This window comes from Catharus ustulatus, chromosome 1 (genome assembly GCF_009819885.2).
Source record: "Catharus ustulatus isolate bCatUst1 chromosome 1, bCatUst1.pri.v2, whole genome shotgun sequence".
Lineage (NCBI taxonomy): Eukaryota > Metazoa > Chordata > Aves > Passeriformes > Turdidae > Catharus > Catharus ustulatus.
The window spans coordinates 66,423,822-66,451,083 of NC_046221.1; the positions used below are offsets into that span (position 1 = coordinate 66,423,822).

The 27,262-nt window shown below is 43.7% G+C and overlaps 1 protein-coding gene across 3 annotated transcripts in view; it reads left to right on the forward strand.

The window, feature by feature from the left end:
* Nucleotides 1–1,404: 1,404 nt before the first annotated feature.
* JARID2 (jumonji and AT-rich interaction domain containing 2) overlaps nt 1,405–27,262 on the forward strand; it is a 209,171-nt gene continuing 183,313 nt past the window's right edge. Inside the window, exon 1 of one of the 3 annotated variants that reach the window (XM_033077245.1) lies at nt 1,405–2,061. In XM_033077245.1, the coding sequence (XP_032933136.1) occupies nt 2,017–2,061 (45 nt within the window). In that variant the 5' untranslated portion in view covers nt 1,405–2,016. Of the gene's footprint in view, nt 2,062–3,477; nt 3,527–27,262 lie in introns of those variants that run through there. The other 2 variants (XM_033077234.2, XM_033077265.2) reach the window with 2 other exon arrangements.

The following is a 27,262-nucleotide window of genomic DNA, read 5'->3' on the forward strand; positions in this document are numbered from 1 at the left end:
TCCAGCGGCAGAGCCCGGCGGGGCTGGGGCAGCAGGCGCTGGCCAGCCCCGGCACCAGCCCTGGGCGAGGACGGCCCGCTGCTCCCGGGAAGCCGCCGGGCTCTCGGCGGGATTTAAAAGCCCACATCCATCCGCACAGAAAGGTCATTCCCGGGCGCGCCGGGCCGTGTCCAGCGGGGCAGCCCCGGCGCGACCTCGGGACACCTCGGAGACACCGAGCGGGCCCCGCAGGGCGCAGCCCAGCCCGCAGCGTGTCCCGAGCTGACACCGCCCGCCCGGCGGGCAGTCTGTCCGTCCGTCTGTCTGTCTGTATGTCCGGCGGACCCAGACCGCCGCCTCCTCGGCGGGCGCAGCCCACAGACACGACAAGTTTTCGTGCCGCCACTTCCCAGCCCAACCCAGACACATTAATCCCCGCGCTCTCCCTGCAGCCTCCCGCGGCGCCTGCCTGCCTCCACACTCCCCGTCAGCGATTCCCAATAAACTTCCCCCTCGCCCTTCTCCTCCTCCCTCTCCAGCCGTACCTCTCCCCCGCCCTCTGCCCCCCCAGCCTCTTCCACCGAGCGCCGCGGAGGGGGGGGAAGCTGGGGGAGACAGAGGGAGGGGGAAACCAACGTAGAGGGGCGGGTGGGTGGTGGTGGTGATGGGCAAAGACGAGCGTGGCGAAGGGGGTTCCTTGCCCAGCAGCCAATCGGCGGCCGGGCGCGCGGCGCACGCCGGGAGATGTAGTTCTCCGCCGTTCGCCATTTTGTGGCGAGGGAACTACAACTTTCCCCACGAGCAAAGACAATTCTTGGGCCCTGCGCGGCCAAACGTGACTTTCAGGTGCTGCCAGCGCGGCGGGCCCCGCGTGGGTGCCGAAGCCGGGGGAGGCGCGGCGGGCGCAAGGACGGAGCGGAAGGACAGCCCTTGGCAGGCGGGAGGAGAGAGGAGGCAGCAGCGGGGCGGGGAGGGGGGCAGAGCACGGCGACAGAGCGTGCTGCGCTCTTGAGGGACCGTCGTCAAACTCTCCGGTCGGGTTTCGGCGTAGGGCTCGCGGCGACCTTGGCTGCCGGGTGGCCACGCTTAAATGCCGAAAGCAGGGAGGTGGGAAGAGGGGTGGGGGGTGGGAGAGGGAAGCGCGTGACGCTTGACCCCCATGGAGTGTTCAGCGAGGCCTGTTGCATGCGCTGAGCGCGGCGGGGGGGCGGGCGCTGCGGCTGCTGCCGCGGTTGGGAATTAAAGGCGAGCCCTAGGCGGTGTATGCATGTATGTGTGTGTGCCGTGTGTCCGTGTGTGTATATATATACACACGCATACATATATATATATATACATACACACGCGCGCGCGCACACACGCACGCAGACATATATATTAACAACAGAGCAAAAGAAGGGAAGGGAGGGAAAAAAAAAAAAAAAAGAGCCAGGTCCATTTAAAGTTGCTGGCGGAGAGCTGCTCTCATTGGTTAGGGGGGAGCTGGAGGAGCGGAGACACACACGGTGCGTGCAGCCCTCGCTGCCGCCGCCGCTGCTGCCGCCGGAGCCGCCGCCGCTGCTGGAGTTGTCCCTGCCGCTTTCCCTGCTGCAGCGGCACAAACGTGACTTCCAACGTCCCGATTATTTATCTTCTCCTCCCGGCCCCTTTCCTCCTCCAAGATGTAACTACAGCTCTGACACTAAGGACCTGCAGATCGCTTAGGCGGCTCGAGAAAGAGAAAAGGGGATATCAAGGGCGTCGTTTTTTGTGTTTAGGGGGAAATTTTCCATTATAATGCTTCACTAAAGTGATTTTTTTTTTGTTTCCTTCGCATTCGTCTTTTTTTTTTTTTTTTTTCTTCCGTCCCCCATTTTTCGGATTTATTGCTAGGAGAATCACATTGTGAGGAAAGAAAGTCGGATTACAAGATACCACTACAAACAACCCCCTCCCCCCTGGATTTTTTCGGTATTTTTTTAAATTTTTTTTTTAATTGTCTCGGCTTTAATTCATGAAGCAATTGTCCCCTTTTGCAATCAGAATTTGGATACCAGAATGAGCAAAGAAAGACCCAAGAGGAATATAATTCAAAAGAAATACGTAAGTGGTCATAACATATATCGTTTGACTTCCAGTTTTAGGAAATGGCAGTGAATGTCAAGTTTATAGCTAATCTTGCAGCTCTGAGGCTTTGGGAACAAATGTGATGCTGAATTTGATTTTTCTGTGGTGTGGTGGGGGAGTTTCAGAGGCCCCTTTTAACGGGGAAGCCTGCTATCCAGTTCGGTTATAAAACCAGATTTGTGTAGCGATTCCTCCAGTGAATAAATGTATTGACCTCAAATGACACAATCATAATCTAGTTTTAGATGAAACGCGAGGAGCTCGGGGGGCTGCCGCGATAATGCCACCGAACTGCATTTTCAGCCGGTTTTCTTAATTCTGTGCTTTTGCATGCTAAAAGAGGTTTGTTGTTGTTTTTGGGGGGTTAGTGTTTTTTGATTGGGTTGGTTTTGTTTTTGCCTTTTTTTTTTTTTTTTTTTTTCCTTTAATGATCTACGTGTGTCTCTCCCCGTCTGGTGAAGCGGCGGCCGTGGTTGTTGGAAGCCCTTTAAGTTGAAACCGAGTGTCTGGTTATGGCGAGCTGGTTTCTCGCAGCACCACATCCCCTCTCCTGTGTGCGATCCTCGGCTGCTCTGCCTTGCGATAGACACCGGAGCAGCCGGGGATCGCCTTACGGCCAGCGCGTTCCTCGGGATTGACTGCAATAATGAGGAAAATGGCTCGCCGCTGTTTTAAAAATAATTCATTATGATGGCTCGAAAATTTGGGCTAATCCAGCGCAGCTTGGGCTGTATTTCTGCCTCGCTTTATTCAGCCGCTTAACCAATCCCTTGTAATTGTCTAATCCTTTAAACATATAAATGTGGATGGGTAGTTGGATTTTTGTTCGTGCTCCAGTTACGTTTTGATTGGCACAGGGCAGTTTTTCCTTACGTTTGGAAAAGCGGAGGGGGTTATCCATAAATGCAGTAGAGCGAATAATGATTTTTATGTCCATGTTAAAAAATATATATGTTTTGGGGGGCGGGTGTGGGGGGAGATATCCAGAAATCCTCGCTTTTGGGCGTGTTTGATGCGAGGCTTCAAAAGTTGTAGTTTATATCGCGTCTTGTCGTCTGCGCCCATCTCTTTCAGCGGAGGGGTGTCCCTTGGCAGGGAGGGTGACCTTCGGGACACTTTGCCTCCGTATTGTATAGATTCGGTAAAAACTGCAGTTGACTCCAGCTGACTGCCGCTATCGATTGCAACGCTGCCGGGGGGAGGTGGTGGAACGATATGTGTGTGGTTTTGGGGATTGAGGGGGGGGTGGCCCCCGCGCTATTTCGGATCTGTCCCCTTCCTCCTTTCCACCCCCCCACACCCCCCTAAATTTCCGAATTAAAATACATCCGCATTGCAGAGGCGAGGGGAGCCCGGGGCCGGCTAGTTTAAAGTATGGCATCGAAACGGGAACGGCGGGTGGAAAGTCTGGCGAAACACGCGAGGCGTCCACGTTTCCCAGGCAGGCAGACAAAAGCGGGGCGGGGGGGAAGGAAACCGCGATGTTAATAATTGAAGAGTGGGGGGGGGGGGGGGTTGCCGAGAGGAAAAGGGGGAGAGATCACCCCAAAGCCCGGCTTCCCCCGGGCTCGCCGGGCCGAACAATGCGGCGCCGCTCCCGCACCGCCGGGCAGGGTCCGAGAGCGCGGCTCCCGGGGGAGGGAGGAGGCAGGAGGGACGAGGGCGGACAACGTGCAGGGTGCTCCCCCGCTCACAACTTCGCGGCGGCGCTTTTATTAAACCCTTCTCTCCCCTCCTCTTTCCTCCCCACCCCCTCCCCATTTTGGTTATTTAATTTTTTGCAGGGGGCGGCGGTGCCGGCGGGGCGCGCTGGCAGCGGCGGCAGCAACAGGTTGCCGGGGCTGTGACGGAGCCCGCGGGCCGCCGGCCACGCCGCCGCCCGGCCAGGTTCGCCCCGCTCCCCGTGACGTCACAAAGGGACGGGCCTGCGCGCCGCGGAACCTTCGGCGCCCCCCAGCACTGCGCCCCCCCGCCCCTCCGTGACGTCAGAGCCGAGGCGGGGCGGGGGCGGGAGGAGCCCCCGGGGCAGCGCTCGGCGGCGCCGCGGGGGAGGGAGGCAGGGACGGAGGGAGGGGGCGGCCCGGGCCAGGTGAGCAGGTGCGGGGCCGCCCTGCCGCCTGCGGAGAGGGAGGAGAGCGCCGGTCACGTCGTCCTGTGGCGACACGCGGGGTGGCACGTCTCCTGCCCGTGACCTTCGGGCGCTACGGCAGCCCGGCGGACCGCGCCGCCTCCTCCTCCTCGCCGGTGCCAGCGCAAGCTTCGCCTGCACCTGGAACGCTGGTCCTGGTGCCGGGCCCTGCTGCCCAGGCCGGGTCCCTGGTGCCCCCAGGCCTGAGGGGATGCTCCCTCTGTGAGGAGCGAGGGCACAGCCGCTGCACGGGCACCAAGGGGTGCTTCGTGGCCCTGCTCCTCTCATGTCACTGCCAGTTGTCACAGAATCATAGAATCACAGAATGGTTCGGGTTGGAAGGGGACCTTGAAGATCACTTAGTTCCAACCCCCCTGTCGTGGGCAGGGACACCACCTTTTGCTAGATCAGGTTGCTTAGTGTCCCATCCAACCCCGGCTTAAACTGGCCTTGTATCAGGAGTGGAGCCTATTCGGGCTGCTGCTGCTGTGTTTTCTTTTCAGCATTTGAGAAATGAATTCTGAAAACCAGAAGGTGGTGAGAACAATGGAGTTAAAGCCTCCGTGTTCCGGGCTGCTGTCACAGGGCTTGGCTCCGTAAGTGCTCACAATTGAAAGTTCTCTTAAACTTAGGGAGTGTTATCTTTTGCCATTGGTAACCCAGGAATGAGGAAATCCGTGTATGCATCTTTTTTCCTGTAGTTTAAAAATGCTATCACTTAATTTTTAAAAGATCCATGGCTGACTCATACAACTCTTTCTTCTCACTTTACCCTCCTCCTTCTCAAACATCTTTACATATCAAATATTGCCTTTTGGCTCCAACCTCACAAAACTGACAGCTTTGTAAAGCATCCACCAAGAAGCCAGACTGTGTTCAGTATGCGCTTGGAATTAATAGTTCTTGACTCAAAAGCTTTGATGCCTTGAACGTAATTTCATAGGTATATTTTTTGGACTGTTTTTGTGATGCTCAAATAGCAAATCTTCTGTTCTTGCTGGCTTAGGTCTCAGAGTATCAGACCTGGATTACCGCCTTAAAATACCTGCATGATTCTGCCACGGTAGCAGATGGTGAAGTATAATTAAGGAGTAATGTCACTACTGTCACCTCGTGTGATTTGTTTCCTTGTCCTTGCGGAAGTAAAAGTGCTGTAGTCTGCCGTGAGGTGACACGCTTCACCTACGGATGGCCTGGTAAGCCCCTCAGACAGAGGGCCAGCAGAGCCTGGCCAGGATTAGCGTGCTGCAGATATCTGAGAGCTCCTGTGCCTGCTGCAGCCTTTGAAACAATACTCTCTATTTGGATGCGCTTGATGTGGGCTCAGGGAGTTTTTGGGGGGGATTGGTAACTCCGCAGCACCACCACCTTCTTCTGCATCAGGGGCATTTGTGCGGGAGCCTGACCCTGGGCTTCAGCTGGAGCCTCCTGCCCTGCTTACTTTCCTGTGAGCAGTTGCCATTTCTCTCCCTCATCCCCACCACTGGTGACAGGCTCTAAGTTTGACCACTTCCTACAAGAAATAATGTAAATAGGCTGCTGGCAGCAGACACTAAATTCAGTATAAGTTGCATCTTCACCTTTTGGGGCTTTTTTCTGTTGGGTTCCTTTCACACTTGCAGTAACAATTCCAGCAGCTTAGCTGCTCAAGTCTTTCTTTCCCCTGCATGAAAAGCTTAAGGATTCTAGCTGCACTTGAGTGCTACTTTTGGGTTCCTCTTTACCTCCTTCTGGTCTCTTGAGACTACAACATTATGTTGTAAGTGGCTATAGGGTAGTACATAAGTAGAAACTAGTAATTAAAATACTTTGTGTCTCTTTAAATGAATATTTTGCTATCAACAGATGCTTTCCCCTGAGATACTAATGGACTCCTTCTCATTTTGCTGGTCTGCAAGCCAGGAGCAGTAAGATGCTGCCCAGAGCGAATTAGAGTGAATCAGGGCCCTGTGAAGAGTTTCTAATGTTCATTAAGCACTTTCACCTTCTCTTGCTAGGCCTACTAAGCCAGCATTAAAAACATATTACTCCTTCCTTTTCTGTAGTAATAGCTAATGTTATGCATATGCTAAAGTGTGGTATAAACGTCAGCTGATTCTGTAAGGCAGTAGCATTCCCTCCATTTTATTGTTTGATGAAAAAGAAAGAAGTCTAAATTACTTGCCCGAAGCTACATGCTGTAACAGCAGCAGAGTTGGAACTAATCTGTATTTCTGCTGCCGTCTCCAATATTCTATCCTGTAGTTTACAGGCTATTGCTATAAGGCATGGCATCTGTGTTATAAGGGACTACTTTACATAGTTCCAACTTTCTTCAAAATTACCCCCCCTCCCCAGTTATGGTCTGGACTGTTAGATTAAAGTTATATTTTGAACACAGTGAAAGAGTTATTCCAGTATGGATAGTTTTTTTTTTTTTTTTAAGAGATGATCATACCCTGCAGCTGATAGAGACTAGTTGATACTGTGATGACTCAGCTGTGGGAGTATTGCATAAAAGTAGGTCAATTTTTAAAACTCACAGTCTGAAGCTAAAGAGAATCCACGTTGAAATTTATGTTTTGTTTATACACATTACTGTTGTTTCCTGGTTTGAACGTAAGTGAAAGCTCTTGAGGAGGCGGGAAATGTTTTTGGGGGTTGATTTGGGGTTTGGTTTTGTCCATTTTTATTGTATAGTGACTGAATTCAGTCAGCTTGACAGAGGGGAAGGACCAGCTGCTTTCATTTCTAAAGTTTCCAGTTTGCAGCAGTCAAGTGAAAGGAAGGCTTTAAAGGCAATTTTAAAGTAGGGAAAGGAAAAGCAGAGACACGTTTATTATTTTTTATTACAAGCACCCAGCTTTTGTGTGATCTAGCAGATGTGGAATTTGCAGAGGAATACAGGCTTCTTCGAAATCCAAATTTGCATTTAAAACATTCTGGTTTCTCCCCTTAGTCCTTTGCATGGCTTGCTTCCCAACTATAAATGTAAACCAAGTGTAAATGATGCATTGTTTGCCTTAGTGGGCAGACAGTCTGAAAACAATAGTGCTGATGGATTTGACTGCCTCTGTGTAAGATTAACGGGACATTAAAATTCAAGTCTATTAATGCAAATTTCAGTGTTGCCAAACCTGAACTTCCCTTAAGTGTTTCCTGGTGCTGATAGCCCTAAACGTCCCTACTCCGCAGGCCAAAACTTCAGCTGACAGTTTTTAACTTGTTGTTAGGACTTTAGAGAAGAGGGTAAAATGTTCCTGGAGTTTAATGTCCAATTGAATGATGGGACATGGTGCACATAGACTTTTTATACTTAACCACCGTATTTTATTTAAAGCATTTTTAAGTGGTAGGAAGCCGCCAGGAAACTTAAATTCTGTAAAACACTTGTAAAATTCAGGTCTGGTATGTGAGGATTACTTGGCACTGAAATTCAGATACAAGAAATAATATGATTGCCAAAATGTATTTGATGTTCTCCTTAGACTTTGATGGTTTGGTTGTTTTGCTGGCTCATTACTTCTTGGAATATTGGATGCAATCCTTCTTGGTTTTTAACAGGCAGGTTTTATTTGGGAGCTCTTGGTTTGATTTGGAGGGGTGAGTTTGTTTCAGTCACAAAAACATTTCCTCAGTGAAGCAGTAGGTAGAAGGTTTAAAACCATTTGCTGTTTCACTTGCTCGAGTTTCACACTTTCCCTTGTGTAATGACATCCTGTTCTGAAGTTGTTCCTTCAGTAATCTGACAGAGGCCTGGTATTTCCAGTGTGGGCTGTGGGAAAGGAATAAACCCTTTAATTATAGCAGTGAGGTCTCATTTGAAAATATGCTAGCTTTCCTCCCTCCCCTCTGTATGTCCTGTCTTTTTGTCTGACTCTTCCCAATGCAGATAAAGGATTTGAAGCTGTAAAGTGCTGCTGTTCAAGTTGCTCTGCAAGGATGGCCGTGATGAGTGGCAGAGCTGAGCAGTGGCCGGGTCCATTGCCATTCTGAACACCGTGTCTCCAGGCGCGAGGCTCAGGATCACGGCTCCCTGGTCTGCGAGCAGACGGATGCTGGGAGTGCACCCCATCTGCTCCCGTGCCAAGTTTATTGGCTTAATTTATGCTTCTGCAGGAAGCCATTCGGAGTGACCAGCCTGGCTGAGCACGGAAGCAGGGAAGGAGGCCCAGGTGGAAATCATCGTTCCTCTGGTACGCATCGGGAAGATGTAAAGCTGCTTCAGCATTTCTGCAGCAGATGTCTCATCCTGGACTGATGCGTCACAAACAATATTCCCTATTTTTATCTGAGGGACAAAACCCTCTTTTTATCAGGCATAAAAATGGGATTGGGTGATTAAAAATGGACACTGAAAACAAAATGAGAAAGCCAAACTAAGCTCTCTATACTTTTCTGCATCTAGGTCAGGCCTGTGGAACTGGAGTGGTTTCTGGTCAGGTTCAGTTTAGTGCCTGTAGAATTGCTGCAGGTAGAATTGGACATTTTGACACTGCTAAAATCAGTTCAGCAAAAGTGTAATGATGCCCCCAGAAGAGTTCATAATTGCATCACTTGAGGGGCATGATTTAATCCTTTCTAAATGTCTTCTCCTGTAATCTGCTCTGTCTTTTCCACCTGGCTTCATGCCATCTTTTCTGCCAGGTTCTTCCTTGATTTGCTCTGCAAAAAAGGCAGCCTTGGATCTGTGACTGAGAAGAAATGCAAATAATAGGAAGTTGAGAAACTGTGGCCTGCTGCTGTACTCCAGGAGGGTTTGTGGTATTTGAGTCCCTCGTGCTCTGCTTTCAGTTCTTTAAGCTTGCCTTGCTGGTTTGACATCTTTTGGATGACGTGATAGTTGCAGGAGATTAGCGTATTTTGGCACACACACGCTATGATGACTGGCTAACGATATTTACAGCATTCAAAAATAAACCATGGGAGCTCATTCTGACATAATCTACTAATCTTAGTTTTGCACTTTGATACTGTGTTGTCTGAGCCAAGTTAGGATAACTATATATTGCAAGCAATTCATTTTTAGCTTTGCTTGCAGATGAGTGTTCAGGCAGTGCATGCTTTTCAATTAAAAATGATGGGAGTGAATTTGGAGAAATTATCAGCTCTTTCAACTATATGCTTATTCCGTGCCTATTTTTAAAACAGTTTGTGAGTGAGTAGAGATACATGCTCCACAACATTTCTGGATTTGTTGTATTCTGGAATTTTGATGAGGTTATTTTTTTCCTACTCTGCCCTTTCCCACATTTGCATGTTATGGGAAGGACTTTCTTTTCTCTTTGAGGATTGTACATTATTCTTTTTCTGGATTAAAAATATATATATTACTGCTTTGGGTAAACTTTAATCTTGAGTTCAGCCAAGAGAGTAAGCTTTTGAGGCTCCAAGGTGGCAGGAATTCAGTTTGCCCCAGACTTTGACAACTCCATTTAAACAGCTAAGTATCAATTTTCTAGACACATTTTTGAATGGCGTGCATGTTTAAGAATCACAGTGAGGAACTTGGTGATTTAAAGCCTGTGAATCAAGTCAATGACAATGTACAAATATTTTTTCAGGTTGCTACTATTGAAGTGGACAGAAACCATGAGTCTTGGACAAGAGTCTGTTCAGTCTCTCACTCTTTGAGATGCTTATCGTTATTTTTATTAGTTGTTATATTTAGCATATAGTTTCCTGTGCTGCTCTAAAACTGAGTCTTTATGTTCACAAAGTACGTAACCTAGAAATTGCATTTAGATTTTTAAGGTGCTGCAAGCTATCACCTTGTGTTTATATCTTTTTTGCTTTTATAAGGTACACATTAGACAGACAGGGGGTGACTTAGAGAAGGGATGTGTTTCCTTCTTTCTCACGTTTTTTATTTTATGGGTATTACTGTCAGCCACTTCGTCCTACAGTTCTTTTTGATACATCAGAGTTGTAAGCCAAATCTCTCGGCTGCAGCATGCATGTTAAAACCCCCAAAACACAAATTTGCAGCCCTGCACATATGCCAGATCAATTAGCTTCTTAACTGAACTTGAGCTGAAAAAACCCCAAAAATCCAAACTACTTTTGATTTGAGCCGTAGAAAGCTTGGTTCAGACTTTTGAGTTTATAAAACTCAAAGCCAAGTGAAAAGAAGACTTTCTGTTGCTGTTTTTTAAGTTGACGGGTCACTAAACTGGTGTTGTTCGTAGTTCCTTTTTGGGTAGTGTTCCAGGTGACCAGCCTTAATGTGAGTGTATTTCACATATGGATGACCTAGATGGACACCTACGATGTGGTTTTCTGATTGATAGTCACTTTTTTTACTCTCTTGAAGTGTAGTGATAATGATGATAATTGTCATGGCCTGTTGCCACCTTACAGACTGGTAAAGGCTTTTCAAACTTTTAAGTCATCAGTAGAAGAAAGACTGCCTTCTTGTTACAATCTTGTTTGGCTATAGTAGAGCTTTTAATAAATTTTTGGAAGAAGTACTACTCCAACTAACTTCTGCTTTACAGCCACAACTGAAAGGGACATTCTCTGGTCTCGGAAACCCAATGTTAATTTTTTTGTTGCAGTTATCCAGCTTATAATGGGGATATAGCAATATCACTTTGTAAGACAAGCCAACTTCATGTTACTTAAAAGCTGGACTTAGGGCATGTTATAGTAACTGTACCTTGTGAATTATTTATAATTTGGAAGAAATAATGGTTATCCTAATGGCAAATGATTTTGAAGCAGCTTTTTTTTCTCTAATCTGTGACGCCTTGAACCAGTAAAAGCAACAAAATAAGAAGTAGCTGTCAAGAGAAGCTGTTCTGTCCTGTTCTACTCTCTTTTTCCTAATCTGTGGTTGAATGTCCTATGTATAGCTTATGTTTTTTTGCCTTCAGTAACAGCGTTTTGAATATGGAAATGAGTGAGATGCCTAGTTAGTTCTGTGTTTCTGTGATTATTCTAAGCCTGCACTGCGCTGGTAGAAGTGGTTCAGCCTTCCCTCTGGCTTCTTGTTCCCCTTCTCTTCTGCAGGCTGATGTGTGCCAGGTGATAGATAATTCCCACATCAGATTGGGGGCTTGGCAGGTAAAAACTGAACTGACAAAATGTGGTTGATTTTTAATGCGGATTCATTTAATATTGCACTTTGTGATGTAGCTGGAAAAATACTTGTCTTGGGAAAGTGTTACAGGGACACCCAGTGAAGTGGCAAGGGAGGGGTAGAATTGCGTCTGTTAGCAATAGAGTTTAAATGGGCTGTGAAATCATGACTAAATACAAGTCAAGATACATGTTTTATTTCATAGCAAGCAAAATTAGCTGTCCTTGTCTGTTTTAAGGGTTGTTACGATTTAGATTTTGCTGTACTGCTTTACTGCTGGAAGCACGGTGAATATTAAATAACATTGAAACGAAGTTAGGCCTCACAGGTGAAAATGAAGCTGAAGGTGTTCGTGCCCATGGTGATGGCAGTGCCATAATCATTTCCGAAGTGCTAAAATCAGTTCAAATAGAATTTAAAATATGCTACTATTACATGTTATGCTTGCTTAGGTAGGGTTTGAGTAATTTTATACTTCAACAAGAGAAATAAAAAGAGGAAGAAAAGAAAATTAAGATAGCTGTGCTACTGGAGGCTAAGTTCCACTGCTAAATGTGGTAGAAGAACCACTACTCTTTTAATTCAGCAGTTACACATGCCCATCCCATATGCAAGAACTCCACTGTGGAAGTAAAGTGAAGCCAGTATGCTGTTTTATTTTCTACATTTTAGGGTAAGGACCTGCTTACATAAGGGAATCATCCAGAAATTTCTCATAACTTTGTTTTATTTTGTACCACTGAACAGTATGTTCAGATAGCTTCTCATATTAAAACTAATCATGTCTATTGAATGTGCATACCAGCTGAAGTGCTGATGTATTTTTGCCCTGGGTTCCCAAGTAGTGTGAGAAGGCCAAACCATGTCAAATCAAAAAGCTACAAAAACCAAGGCTTCCTTTAATTATAGGAACAGCAGGATGTGGCATCACATGCTTTTTTCTCACCATTGAAACCAGCAGTGGTGACCCTATGAATGATTCCTTCATGGTATGGTGCTTTGGCCATATCAATACAGCCAAAGAGCTGCATGTGAAATAGAGTCACTGAAATGATGAGACTTAAAGAGTAGTTATGCTCAGACTCTTTTTTATTCCACCTTCTCATCTTTAAATGGTCTGGTTTCATTGCAAGCCTGCAGGACTTTTTAGTGGTACAGTTAAGGGAGCAGCGAGGCACAAGGATCTCTTTGGCTTTGCTGTGGATTAAAAAGATGTGGAATTGGCACCCTCAGTTTCGATCCAGCAAGGCACTGAAGCACGTGCCTGTCTCAAATGTATGAATACTCTTACTGACGTCAATTGAAGTACTTGGGAGCTTATGAGTTAAGCACATGCCCAAGTGCTTTTCAGGGCTCGAGATTTTGCCGTTCCTGTGTGAGAGTGTGTTAAAGTATTTGCAGGCAGGAATGTTAGTTTTCTAAAAGGGTGATAGCCATTTAATGGTTTTAATGGCTTTACTAAGTGTAATGCTGCCTGTTTTGGTTTTCTTTTCCTGAAATGTTTCAAATGTTTTTTTTCTTTTTCAGCCTCTTAATATTTTATTTAAAGGCAATAACTGTTACTTTTCTTTTTTACTTGTTATTATAGTGTGCATGTGTGCAGAGCACATTTTTATAGTTCACTTTCCCCTCTGTTCTTGTCTTCCACTGCTGTGCTTTTCTCTGTCATTTCTGTGTATTTCTGACTTAGCTCCTCTATCCTCTTTGTCTCTGTCTAAGGAAATTAGCTCTTACAAAGTTACTGCCATCTCTTTGCAAGAGAGCAAAATGAACTATCGTTGCAGTATTATTTTCTTTTCCTGAGGGCCGGAGAGGGAGATGAGGCAAGATTCATGCAGCTCGTTTGGGGGGCCAGCTCCATAGCAGACACTTTGGAAGTGGTGGGGGGGGGAATGGAAATTGTACAGTTGGTGCTTGTCTCTCAAACCTCTGTCTAGAATTGGAGTGTTGTTTATAGAAAATACTGGCTGTGTGTTTGTTTTGCAAGGCTCAACAAACTGTTAATGTACAAATACTGGGGAGGAAAGTAGAATGTGGCTCTGCTAATTTCTTTTTACAGCCCTTTTATAAACTTTTGGGAAATCAAATCCTGCTGATGTATGCATTCAGGAAAAGTTAATTTCATATTTCATGTACATTAAAGGTTTTTATTTATAAGCCATTAATATTCATGCTCTTTCAGTCAAGGGCAGCATTTTGTGACATGACTGACCAATCATAAAAACCACCACATAGCTTCCATTATTAAAAGGGGCTCTACAATCTTCATTTGAGTATGATCTTCCAAAATAACTAACGATGGTCGGATTTCTTCCAGTCTGGGTGACAGACCAGGTATAATGATTTCTGAGCCCCGTTGCTTTGGAGAGCAGGAATATGATTTTCCGCAGAAATATGCTATGAAAAGTGTGATGTCTTAAAGTCTTCTGGGTAATACAATTTCTTGATCTCATACTTAGTATTTCATTGTCATACTACTTGAGCTGTCTTCTGTGAAAGCTGGTTATCTATTGTGCAAAAGAAAAATGTGTTTATCACGTATGTAATTATGTATGTCCCCATACCCCCCACCCTCCAAGCATATTTTCTTATATACTTGTTGATTCCTTTTCCTTTCTTGGTGTAATTTTATGCCCATTACTCTTGCATTCAAGGGTGCAGTGATATTAATTCCCTGTAGGCATTTTGGAAATTACCGGTTCTCTAATTTGGATGGAGGAAAGTGAAGGAGTAAACTATTATTGCCTTTTATTTATACTAGCTTTGCTCAGATTCTGTCAGTGTTGAGCCTGTCATTTTTTCCCCCAGCAGACTATGCATTTCCTAAGGCATTATAACCACTGCTGTCCTCATGCCTGATGACTCAGGCCATTCCTGCAAGGCTCTGCCTCCTGGCCCAAATGGGACCAGAAACAGCATTCCGGCACGCATGCCTGTCTGTACGTGTCCTGCTTTCCTTTGCAGTAGCATCGAGTTGACCACAGGGCTTACTTGGCAAAGTGGTCAGAGATATTTTTTGCATGTTGGAACACTTTTCTCTGGATGTGCCTGTGTCTCTTATTTTTTTTTCTCTCCTTTTTGTGTCGCTGTTCACTTTGCATAACCACAAGTAGATGGTACTGACTGACTGAAGGTCTGCTTGGTTATCAGCAGTCTCAGAATCCATCTCCTTCACTTGAGGCTGTTTCAGAGGTGTTTCAAATCTTTGTCAGTTTATTGCTTGCACTCTACAAGCATGACTGCATCTTCATCTGGGTCTTTGTTTGGAGCAGGAGTGTGTTCAGCTCTGGAGAGCTAACCTGCCCTCCAGCACAGTTTGTGAAACCAAGGTTAGTATAATGTGAGAAAAACGGCCAGGGTATTTATCCGTGGCTGGAGTCCTGCTCATGTGGAGGATGGCTTGCCTGGAGTTTCTTGTTAGAGGTTGCCACTGCCCCTGTCTTCAGCCATCTTGGTGGTATTTTTGCTGCTTTTACTTGTGTGTTTACCCTCAGCATTGTGTTGTGGTCATATCTTCAGAAGGTCAGCTACAGCTCGTGTGATGGACATGATAGCATAGGAGGGAAATGCTTCTTCATCTTTTATAATGGAAGAATATATATGAGCACACTGTGCTGCTGCCTTTGGAGTAAGAGTTTGATGGTGTCTGTTCAGTCATGCTTTTGAAGGTGTTCGAAATTGCTCCCAACCATCCTCTGTATAGGTTGATTTGTCACCATTCTTTTGTTCTCATGGAGCAGTCATTCGCATCTTGGCTGAAAAGTTATCTGTTCTTCTTAAAAGACTTTCGTGGTGCTGTGTGCTTCCTCCTTAATTTCATGCTCTTCAAATATCCGGGTATTTTTCCTCACAAGAGAAGACCCAGTGTTTTAATCAGGAACCCCTGCAGTTACAGAGCTGAAGCAACACAGTGTAGCACTTCAGCTTTAAAAGATCACTTCTCTGTGGAAGAATGCCATTAAGAGAGCTTCAGCTGGTTTCCAAATTTCCAATCCATTGACTTTCTCAAATTATTAGATCATCTTCAATAAAAGCAAGGATCTGCAGGTGATCTGGGGGATTTAATACATAGTTTAATTTCAACATATGTGAATAATGTTAAGCCTGTACATAAACTAGTCTAGTTAAGGAGAACAAAATAATAGGTGATCTCTTGAGGCAATCCTTTGAAACAAGAAGTAATATCTTATAAATTTTTAAGTACATAAGAAGAAAGATTGAATAGCTGTCATTATTTGAAACAAAGGCTGTAAGAGCAATGCTAATACTGGCTGACTGATGTACCATTCAGCTTGGAAAGTAGGACAACATCTAGTAAGGGAAATCTCGGTTATAGTGGACTTCTTATCAGAGCTCCTAATCCTGTCATAGATAAGAGAATATAAAACTGTCAAAACCAAGGTTTTAAATCTGCATCTCCCAGATCGCTGTAACTTGCATGGCATTTTTTTTTTCCTTTTTGCAAATTGGTTTGATTTTGTCTCATGCAGGAAGTCCCTAGAGAGAAACCAAGAGAATTTCCACAATGACATGGCCTTTAGGTTTTTTTAGGTGTCTGCTCTCAGGGTTACCCATCTCAAAACTTTGTCTTCTTATATTGATGTATTTCATATTTGGTTCATGCCACAGCATGAGAAAGTTCTCTGGAGCAAAGTGTAATGCTATACAGCCTCATTTCATACATTTTTTCCAGTGCCTGGCATGTCTAATGCTTATTGAAGTAAACTTGCACAGTTACTGTGTTGGCAAGGTTGGTAATCTCACAGCTCTTTATTGTAGAAGATTCATGTGTCTGGCTCTTCTGGATTAGGTTGTAGAGCTGCTTTATTGTCACTTCTGAAAAGTGGTTCTACCCATGTTTTCTCTGTACAGTGAGTCTCCTTGTTATTGTCAGTTTTTGAATTTCTGGTGTGGAAGACCAATGCAAATATTACCAGGGCTTAATAACAGCCTACCTTTGGATGAGTATTACTGTTGTGATAAAAATGATAGGAGGTTGGTTGCTCATTGATTTGTGCTTTTTGGCTATCTTCCAGGATGAAACTAACTTCATTACACAAGAGTTTCAGAACACTGCCGAGTTGTTCATTTATTTCCTTTGACTGCTATCGAGCTGACAGCTTGCCTTTGGAGGGTCATATGTTCCAAAGCTGCCAATTGGATCTTGCTTCATTTTAGCCAAATGTGGCACAGGGTCTGAAGTGCATTTCATCCCCAATATCCCCCCGCCTCCCTCCCTTTATTTTTAACCCCCATAACTTTTCTACCTTGTGCTCTCTCTTGCTTTTCCCTCAGTTCCTCCTGCTGAAAATAAAAATGATATGGGAACAGAGGCAATGCCACAAATAAAAGGAATTGGGTTTTTTTGTTGTTGCTGCCTGTCATTCTGGTTTCTCCTAATAAGACTTTACTTCCTCTGGTTAGATAGTTCTGCATTGTGGAGAAATGCATGCATTTCAAAAATGGTAAATGGAAGATATTTTTCATCTTGCTATTTTTGCTAGCCATACTCTTACCTACTCTTACCTCTAAGTTGGCTGCTTATTTCCAAATTGTTCCCTGTAACTTTGTTTTCCTCCACCTGCTTCATCAGTGCTCTCTTTGCATACCTCTCCTTGGTAAGCCTGTATGAAGTTGGCACTGGGGAGCCTATGCACTCAGCTGAGTAGTCCTCTAGATGAAGGAGAAATGGGGAGTAAGACAAACCACGTGTAATATCTTGTCTGTGTACTGCTTGAAATCAGAAAGTGTGTTTCTGTTGTAGGACCCAGAGAAATGGTTTCCTCACACTGAGCTGTTGTGACAACAGGTGTAAAATTTTATCATATCAGTAGGGTAGCACCTTGAAATCTTCTAAGTGTTTCATACAATTTAGCTTTGATTTTTAATGTCTCTACGCATACCTGAAAAATATATGCTCTTGTGGCTCAGTCTTATCTTAATAGCTAAGTAAGATGAATTGAATAGTCTATTTTATGAAGTAGGCAACTTTTATTTTGATATTTCTGGTGTCTTAAATACAATGCTGAATGAAATGGAAGAATAGAGTTTCAATTTTGAATGAATGTATTCTGTTTGTGAAAAAATTTTCAGTTAATTACTTTCAAATTTTTTCCCGAGTAATTCTTGACTCTTTTTTCAGTATGTATTTATGTCCTTCTGAAGTGGAAAAATACTATCTAAGTATTACTATGCAGTATATTAAGCTGCTTGATTTAGTCCTGAAAAAAACTCTCTAAGATTTCTGTTGGATGAAAGCATGCATATGTCCATTTCCTCTAAGATTTTGTCTCAAATTCCTCTCCTTTCAAGGCTCATAATTTTGATAGTTATTTTAAATTCATACATATGTTTATGCATTTATTTTATAAAAGTTTGTAGTATATTTTATAACTTTAATGTGGTTTATTTCTTAATTTTGCCTTGTTTCCTGTGTAAGTGGCATTCTGTAATTACCTGATTCGCTCTGGTTGTGTGTAAATGAAACGATGAAATTTGTTGTCAATTAGCAATCAATGTGGTATCCATATTTTTAAATGTTATAAATTGCCTATTAAAGCTAATTTTCCAGGGCATCTCTATCTCCGTTCTTAATGTAATGCAGAATATTTTGCAATAATGCCTAGGTTAACAATGATAGTCTTGCTGTATTGTGCAAAAAAGGCTTCTGTGCAGACCCAGCTGGGTTTCAGGCTTAATTCATTGCTCTATGGTGGGATCACCACAGCTGCTGTGGGGCCTTTACAAATGCAAAAAAGCTGTCAGTGTTTGTTTCATCAGATGCATAAATGATGAGGCCAAGTTGAGGAATCCATTCCAGTGCGCGCGGTGTGCATGCTGGAGGCATTATTGTTTATAGAATTAGTGTCTTAATGCTTTAAAATACATGGTGCTTGTTTTACCTTAGAGCAAAATATTTTAGGAGTAAGGTGGGTTAAGGGTCCTCTGCAATTTAGTCCCCGCTTCTAACAGCGTTTGCCCTGACTTGTGTAAATGTGCATCTGAATTACTGCACTCTACCTGCCTTGGTCACAAGTAATTCAGTTCTCCTGTCTTGTGCATCTTTTTTTGCTAGTACTTTGATTATCCTAAGGAGTCACAATTAAATAACTGCACAGTTTTAATGCAGATTTTTGTCGTTCCCCCCCCTCGCTTAGCTGTCAGCCGCAGGAGCTGTGCTGTCTCCTATGGTCACCAGAAGTCAGAGTACTTCTTTTGGCTGTCAAGGCTGGAGTGAGGTTCCTTCCAGCCAATTAGCAAGTAACGATGATTGGTTTCAGAGAGGGCTGCTTAAGAATGCAAAGCATGCCTCTGTGCTGGGGCCGAACACACAGTTCCTCTACCAATTCTCCTTTCCTTTGCTTGTGCTCCAGGAATGTAACGTGAAGTAGAGCTTTTACTTACATGACGCCAGACTGGCTTTTGGGAGGCAAGGGTGACGTGGTTCGGGTCTTAAATTGTTTTTCTGTGGGAGCACTCATGTGATCTTTCAGTCTTTGTTGCAGTCTGTTGGCTGCGTGCGTGAGGTTTCATTAGGGCACGCCACCCTTTCCATATCGTGTAACTCCGCCGATAATAGGCATTGCAGGAATTTTAACTAACGCGCCATTTAAGCCATTGCCGCTATGATTTTATTAAATGTGCTTGCAGTGTGGAATTTTGCTAATGCTGTACAGTGATCTGTTATGCAAATTGAATGTAAGAATGGGCTAGTGGGGATTTGTTGTCTGTATGTTGGAGACCTGTCTTGTGCATGTGGAAATGAAATGAGCTAAACAGTGTCAGTGCAGACCACTGCTGAAATGTTCAGGCAGCCTTTGCTTTCCTGGTTGGGGGTGCAGTATTGTCACCCCAGAGGCTGAGTTTGGTTTGTAGGGAGGGGTGGTGCTGAAAGCATGCTTGCTGCTGGTACATGCTGGCCGTGTATGGGTGAGCTGAACAACATGAGTGTAGGATACCTTAGGCACAGTCGTATACAGATTAGATTATGAGATTTATTCTGGCTGGTTGACATGGTCAGACAAAGCTGTGTTCTTGCTTAAGCTCTTCTGCCATAATGCCAGCAGATTCCTCTGCTTAGAAAATGATATTTAGTTCAGTGCATAACTGGTGGTATCCATGTTGGCTAAATTGTTGGCCTGTGGCTAAAGCAGCACTTCTTCAGGTGTGATGTGTGACAAGGACACTGTTGAGTCCTGCCAGGTGAAGTGGGAAGGCAGGGAGTTCAGCTTCTTTTCCAGATTTGCTACTTCACTGAGGCACATGAGTTGCTGTAACCACAGCAGATGTGAGAGAAAGAGTCGCCTCCTCCCCATGCTTGTTGCTGCTCTTGTGGCCTCTATTATCTCTCGGCTCAGGCTCAAAAGGCGACCAGCCTTCTTATGCTGTTCCAGGGAGCAGGTTGCTTGCAGCTTTCCCTCTGTCACCACTATGTAGCTAGAAAAGCAGCAATGCCAAAAGAAATCCCTACCTGGCAGCCAGTGTCCTACGTCCCTCCCTTCCCCGCACCTCATTTACAGCCACCGTAAGCACTGCCATTTCTTTATCTTGGAGTCTCTGTTTTATAATTTGCAGCTGACTGAGGGGCTGGCAGCAGTGTGGGAGGGTGCTGAGCTGGGGTGTAGTGCAGCAGGTGCTTAGGGAGGGCCTGGTGGAGCTGTGCTGGCAAGACTGGCTCCATCCCTATGGCCCACACAGATCAAGGGAAGAAAGGCAGTGGGCTTTGACTGCAGCTAAAGGATCCTCAGCATAGTGCTTTCTCTCAGCAGTGGTGGAAATGCACTGAATGTTTTTTAAGGAGGCTGTTCTAGGCAAGAGCAAAACTTCCTCGGAAAGGTCTGTCCTTTGTTTAATATGTAGGTCCTTGACCCTTGCTTGGCCTCACAGTGTAGTACAGTAATTTCATGATTATAAGCCGCACCTGATTATAAACCGCACTTCCAGGTGTCAGCAACTTTTCGTTCTTTGTCCATATATAAGCCGCACCTGATTATAAGCCACATGTCACAATACAGAGTGTGATAACAGGTATCTATGCTATCACCATCTCTTGAGGGTGGGGGCAGTGATCCTTATCTCCGTGGGAGATGTTCTGCTAATGTGCCATCCATTGAAACCAGGCAGGGCATTGTTCTTTATCTTTTCACAACCCATCCTTCCTCCAGGGAGTCATTTTCTGCTAATGGCCCATTGAGTCCCACTGTGTGACTGATAAAATTACTGCATCCCATTGGAAGTTGCTCCAGCCAGAGGGAAGAGCCCAACATTTCTTACCAAGATAAAAACAGAGGTTTTGGGACACTAAGGGAGCCCCTTTCTCCACTGGACTCCAGAGGAAAACTGGATTTCTTCACATCACCACTGGACCTTTAGAGGGAAACTGCACCTTCTACAGGAGCACTGCTTCAACTGAATCATATCTGTCACTGCAAGAGGACTGCAACCACCATTTAATGGGACTGCCTGATGGGGTGTCAGGTTGTACTCTGACTTTGTCAGGGTTTGGAGTTTGTTTCTTTGTAGTACTGTATTTCTGTTTTAATTTCCCTAGTAAAGAACTGTTATTCCTAATTCCCATATTTTTGCCTGAATTCAAAATTATAATAATTTGGAGGGAGGGGGTTTACAGTCTCCGTTTCAAAGAGAAGCTCTTGCCTTTCTCAGCAGACACCTGTCCTCCAAACTAAAACAGCAACTTTTTGTTCTTTGTCCATATATAAGCTGCACCTGATTATAAGCCGCACTTCGGGTTCGGACCAGACTTTTAGTCAAAATGGTGCGGCTTATATTAGTGAAATTATGAAATGGCTATGAAATGTGGACAGAAATACATTGAACGCATCATGGGTCATTTGTGTTTTGCAGGCATGGTGCATTTATGAGCAGCCTTTGGTGATGCCTTCACAGGAAAGGCTGAGCTGGGAAAATGCTGGTTTTGGTGTGGGCATGGTGTGGTGGCAGCTACTCTTATCCCCCAGCAGTAGAAATAAGCTTTTGTGAGAGACAGGGAGAAAAGGATGTTGCAGTGCCAGGAGGTGCGGTTTGTACCCATGATGTGGCTGTTTCAATGCTCCATCCCTGCACTGAGCAGACCACAGTCAAGCAGGGATGTGAATTCTATGCTGTGGGTGACCCTGGTAAGAGGTCAGATTCTGTCCTGAATGCTGCAAGTACTCTATGAGGAGATGGGAGTCCTGCAAATTTGTCTCCTAAGGTCTTTCCTCTAATTCTCTGGTGTTCTATAGGTCCTGTGGCATAAAGAAGGAAATTATTATTAAATTCAAAAGGGGAAAGGACCAGAAAGGAAATGTGACTTTCCCCCTTTTTTTCAGGGCAGGCTTGTTAGTGGCCGGCACTGCTTGTTCCAGGAGCAGCTGCTGCTGTATCCCTGTCCATCACATCATCCTTGCCTCAGCTCTGAGTCCCATCTAACCCTTGAGTTCGAGCTTAGAGATAGAGCTGCTTCATGGGAATATTTTAAAAGTTAAATCAAATTCTGTACAGTATAATTTTTCTTTTTTCCATTTTTTTTTAAACGGGCATTGTTGTAGAATCAGGCTTTAGGAAACACAAATTTTGAACCAAATCATCATTGTGGTTTCCTGTTGCCCTTTGGGTTGCTGGTAACATGCCAAGTCATGTTGGTAAAAACACTTCAGTAGTTGCATAAAAACTTGGATACATTTAGCTGTCCTGAAAAATGCAGTAGTAATGTTTTAGGTGTAATAAGCATTTTTATTATTCTTAAGTTTGCTACCCCTACTCTTATGTGTTAAGCCACTAATGAGGAAGTAATGGAAACTGGGATTCCAGTTTTTTATTTTGACTCATAAATGCGTTGGCTTTCGAAATAGTCTTGCAGTGCTAATGGGAATGTTTGCTCTGCCGGTGTCAGGAATGTATTTCATGATAGGGGGCTGTGTTAAGCAATTGTCTCCTTGCTGGTGAATTGGCTCTTGATGGAGATTCAGAAGAGCTTATTTTAATTAGTCTTTGTTGGAAAACATGGCTCAATTTACTAACTGAGGTAGGTGCTACTTGCCTGTGGACTTTCACAGTGTTAATGCAAAATTCCAGGATACTCGCTTTTTATTAGGCATGATTCTTCTGTACGTTTATATGAGGAAAAAGACAATTGTTCAGTAAGAACATTATATTTTGTATTAGGAAGTGAAAAAAAACCTTCAAGGAGCACATGGTTAAAAGCAGTATTTCAGACCATTCTGCTGGGAAGTTGGGTTTTGGATGAGGAATGTGGAAGTAGTGTGCTGTTACTAACAAAGCACCGAGGCTTTGCCTTGGGGAAGCAGGGGTGAGCACCGAAAGCCCTGACACACACTCTCTGAGGAGACACTGCTTCTCTCTTGCTTGATAGCCAGCCTTGCTGGTGAGCTGAGCTCTTCCTGTGGCGATTGCAGCGCAGGGGAGAGCTGCTTTAGAGCGGCTTTCGTGCTTCGCTTGGCAGAAGGCATGTTAATATGTGGCTACCCCGTCTGCTTTTCTTTTAAATAGCTTCACTGTCGTTCAAGGCTGAGCAACGTGCAAAACAAACTATGAAAATATTTCAGATGCTTTAATTAAAAGTGGTGAAAGTGGAGAATTAGAGCTGCTTCTGTGTTAGGACGGCTTATTCAAACATGCAGCTTAACCAGTTAGACTGCAAGGTGGAAAATGCTGGAGATTGTGTATCTGAATTAAGCAATTTTAATTTGGTCTTTCATCTCTGTCATTACCGAGGGATATCCTGCAGGCTGGTTTAATGAACTCAATCTAGAGGTGTGTACAGGCACATCTCTTTGCTTGACAGCAGCAAGATGGCATGCTATGACTGGCAGACATATCTTCAGCTTGTGTAATTGTCTGCTCTTGTCATACGATGACAAATGGAGCGATGATCATATTAAACAACAAAAAAGTTCAAAGTAACACGAAGGCTCTGAATAAACTCTTGGAATCAAAGAGATTCTCACATGACAGCATGTCAGCATGGGTATTTTTAGCTGAATTAATGCAGCTATAGGAAACTCCCCTCCCCCAGAGAAGTATTACGATGTGAAGTTAAATGTCAGTCAGAATTTTTAGGTTAAATTCTCGACTTCCTACAGGTGTCGGTGCTTGTCTTGTTAGTGCTCAGTCCGTGTTGCACACACGGACAAGGAGAAAAGTGTCTCAGGTCAGGAGTTTAAAAAAATAAATAAAGTAGTAACTAGAGTTGATCTCTAGACTGACAAAGCTGAGGTTTTTTTTGAATGAGCGTCTTCCAAATCCAGATGCTATAAGGATGAGATCATGCAGAAAAAATTCATCTGGAACTGAGCATAGTTAGGAGTTCTGGCAATTATGTTAGAGGCTAAAATAAATTCCCTTCTTTCCCTAGTATTTATCCAGTTTTTCATCCCATCCTGGGTGAAAGCTAATGCACTTCTGTGCATTATGGTATGAGGTTTTAGGTTTTACAGAAGAAACTGTCTTCCTGATAAAGTCTGAAGTCAAGTATCATTTTTCCTTTTGTGAGTAAGGAATTCTGCAGAAGGGAAGTACCATACTGAAAAACCAGGAAGTTGATTTAAAACAAAATGCAATGTTAGAGCATTAGGAAACAGGACCTGAGGGGACAGAAGCTTCTCTCTGTGGCCCCTTCCTCCCCCACCTCAATTTCCCCATTAGAACTGGGGCTGAACGTAGTTAACCACAGTGGAAAATGAGTGATACAGATTTTCAATTTTATTCAGTTCTCAGTCCTTATAAATTTTCACTTTGGTTCACTGTCACAGTTTTAGTTAAGATTTCCTTTTTTCCCCCCTTTCTTTTTTTTTCCCTTCCCCCTAATCTTTTTTTCTTTTTAGGGGAAAAAACAATTTTCAGCATTTGAAAAAACACGTATGCTCCCACACATGGCCAGATTAAAACTTCCTACTCTGAATGCTTTATTCATAAACATTATAGAAAATTGCATTACTTCTGGATTGCCATTCTTGTGTGGTATTCCAGCCCTATAAGCATATTTAAAATGCTGTGTTCCAAAAAGGCTTTTTTAGCAGCTGCCCTGGAGCTGGGTTTTGTTGCCAGGGTGGATGTGGGGAAGTGCAAAGTGCCCAGCCCAGAATTAGTTACTCATGTCAGAATGGGTCTGAAATACATCCTTTTTCCTTATGTTTAAAAGCCTTTTCCACTTGTCAGTTGAATCAGTAAAGTATCAGGAAAATGCTTTGTCTTTGTGATATCTGAAATAACCTTAGTTTACTTTTGAATTTGAAAATTTTTACTGTGGTTGTCCTGTTCTGGTTTAATTGTAATAAGAATAGAGCTTTACACATGTGGACCTCAATTCTCAATTTCATCAAGAAAGTAATCTTAGTCAAAAGAGTGCCTTATGTAAAAATAGTCCTATAGAACTCAACAGTTAAACCTTGTGTGGAATATGTTATTTAACGAAATCTCTGTGTGTCGAGTCTATTAACTACATTCACAGAGCTAATTTTATTAGCTGTTCTATTCTTAACATCATGTAACTTTCACCTCCTGCAGAAACTACATGTAGCTACTGCTTTGGTACATGTATGAGTAAGGGCATATCTGTATCAAGAAAATATGCAACGTTAGAAAGCGCAGGTATGATTCTGTTCTTGGTTTTGGATGCATTTCCATTTTATTAAATTGTGCATTTTCCCATACAAATGAGATAGAAAGTAGTAGTATTCTTTCTTGACTAGTACTCATTTAAGCATCAAATAAGCATGAATCTGAGAGTTGCTGCAGGAAAACCAGTTGTATTTGCAGTCTGCAGAGCTGAAGAAAAATAATTTTACTGTTTTTGCACTGGTATGTTTAGATATAAGGAGCCATGGAGAGCTGTCAAACATGAACTCCACGTTGCTGCCAAAGCTTTCTTCTGAGTATAAACATACCTTAAGAACATGTATTGCATTAACCCTATTCTCCTTCTAGTAGAGATTAAAATTCAGGAGTTGATGTAGCTTAAAAAAGGAATAAAGCAAATTGGGCTTATTTGCTTGTTTTATGGCTTGAAAAACAGGTAGTAGATTAATCAGAGGTGTGATTCAACATCTGGACTGTTCATGCAGAGATAACAGGGAAGATGGAGATAGATTGTAGAGGGCTTTAAAGTGTGAAACAGCAGAGAAAAGGGAATTAGTTGGGAAATGCAAAGATAGAAGTGCCTGAGCCAACACAGTAGTTATAAAAATGATTTTTATGAAATATTCTGATGGGATTCATCATTGCGGAGTAAGAGAATATTGCAGTAATGGGGAAAGAAAAGAGTGAGAGTCTTTCACAAAGCATTTTGGCACTGAGGAAGATTTGTGTCTCTGTGACATTTTGCAGGAAGAATTGGCAAGATTTGTCCCTGATATGAGCACTAGTGCCTGCAGAGGGGTGTGAAACACTTGATAGCCATATAGTATTTTGAGTGACGGTTAGTCAGGCAGCAGGTTGCAGCCTTTTACAAAACTATTCATGCAGTTGTGTGCAGAAAGGTGGGGGCTGGTTCTGTTATGAGTCTCTCCAACAGTAAGGGGAAGAGATTGTCAACTCTTGAAACATCTGTCTTCATTTCGACTACAAAAAGTAAATGTTTGGAAGTGATACAGGCAGCATTTTTGAGAACACTGGAAAACTGCATGTTTATTGTGGTAAACAGACTCACATCTTAGTGGCCATTTCCATGTTGGTTTTAATCTTGAGATTCCTTTATGTGCAAACTGGTGGCTTCCATGTGGTGGATGTGATTGTTGACTGGCTTGCCAGCACTGAGTCAAATACTTGTTTAACACCAGTCATCAGCAACTTCTGTAATTGCCATGGGTTAAGTAAGATGATTACTTAGCATCTTTAGGTTGAGTAGAATAAATCTGGGCTTAGATGTGCTGGAAAGGATGCATCTTCTCTGATCAGCCTCTCTTTTTCCCTATTTCTATTACTAAGAGAGTGTGTGAGTGGATCTCGCTGGTCCTGAAACCATCTATGTGGACCAGGGTGATGTGAATATTTGGTGGAGAATCCATTCTGTAGGCAGCTTTGTTTAAGTGGAATCTCAGTAGCTGGTATGAAGTGGCAGGATTAGTCCTTCCTGTAGCCTACAGTGGAGAAGTTGAGTGTCTGGAGGATGTAAGAAGTACAGACCAAATGCCTCTGCTACCTACGTCAGTGTCATTTATAGAATTTTGAACTAAGGAAGAATAAAGTGAATGTAAATGTATTATTGCTCCTATTATAACACTTCAGTAGGATAAAAAGAGAGAGAAAAACTTCAATAGCTCTGATGATAGCTTGCCAGAATAAATGTTGGCTCAGAAGCAACTGTGGTAATGTAGCTTTTTTCTCAAGCCTTTTGAGTTAAATGAGAGTGGGGCCAAGCTGAGAAATTAGTTTCTAAGTAGTACTGGCTCTACTGCTTCCAGGGTGCTCCAAATCGGCCATTTCCCTGTCCTTTCCATTCCTCCTGTGGTCTTAGCTGAGCTGAGTGGGTCAGGTCAGGGCTCATCAGCAGCAACAGGGTTTATGCTGTGCATGACCCTGAAGGGAATAAGTGATATCTGAGCAGGTGTAATTTTACATTTAAATGTGAAGCTTACTAGTAGTGTAGTAAAATAATTTTAATTTAAAAAATATATGGTGTGAAGAATGCAGATTGGCATGGGTGTCTGATACTTTAGTATCTCACTCTGGCTTTCCTTCTGAGTTCATGGGCATGAGTTCAGCTTACATTTGGTCTTACAGCTAAGACCCTCGTCTGCTTTTAGGCCTATATGAATAGAGGAGTTGTTTATAGGCAGCTTCTGAAATACATGGGGAAAGCACCAATTTTAGAATTCTAAATTTGAAACGCATATAGATGTGACTTAAAATCTTAGTTATTTAGTCTGTTTTGGGATTGTAGGGAGAGAAATGTCTCTAATAAAGGCAAAGGGCTGACTTCAGATTGTGGAAAGATATTCTCACTGCTTGAGGCTGTAATGATGGCATTA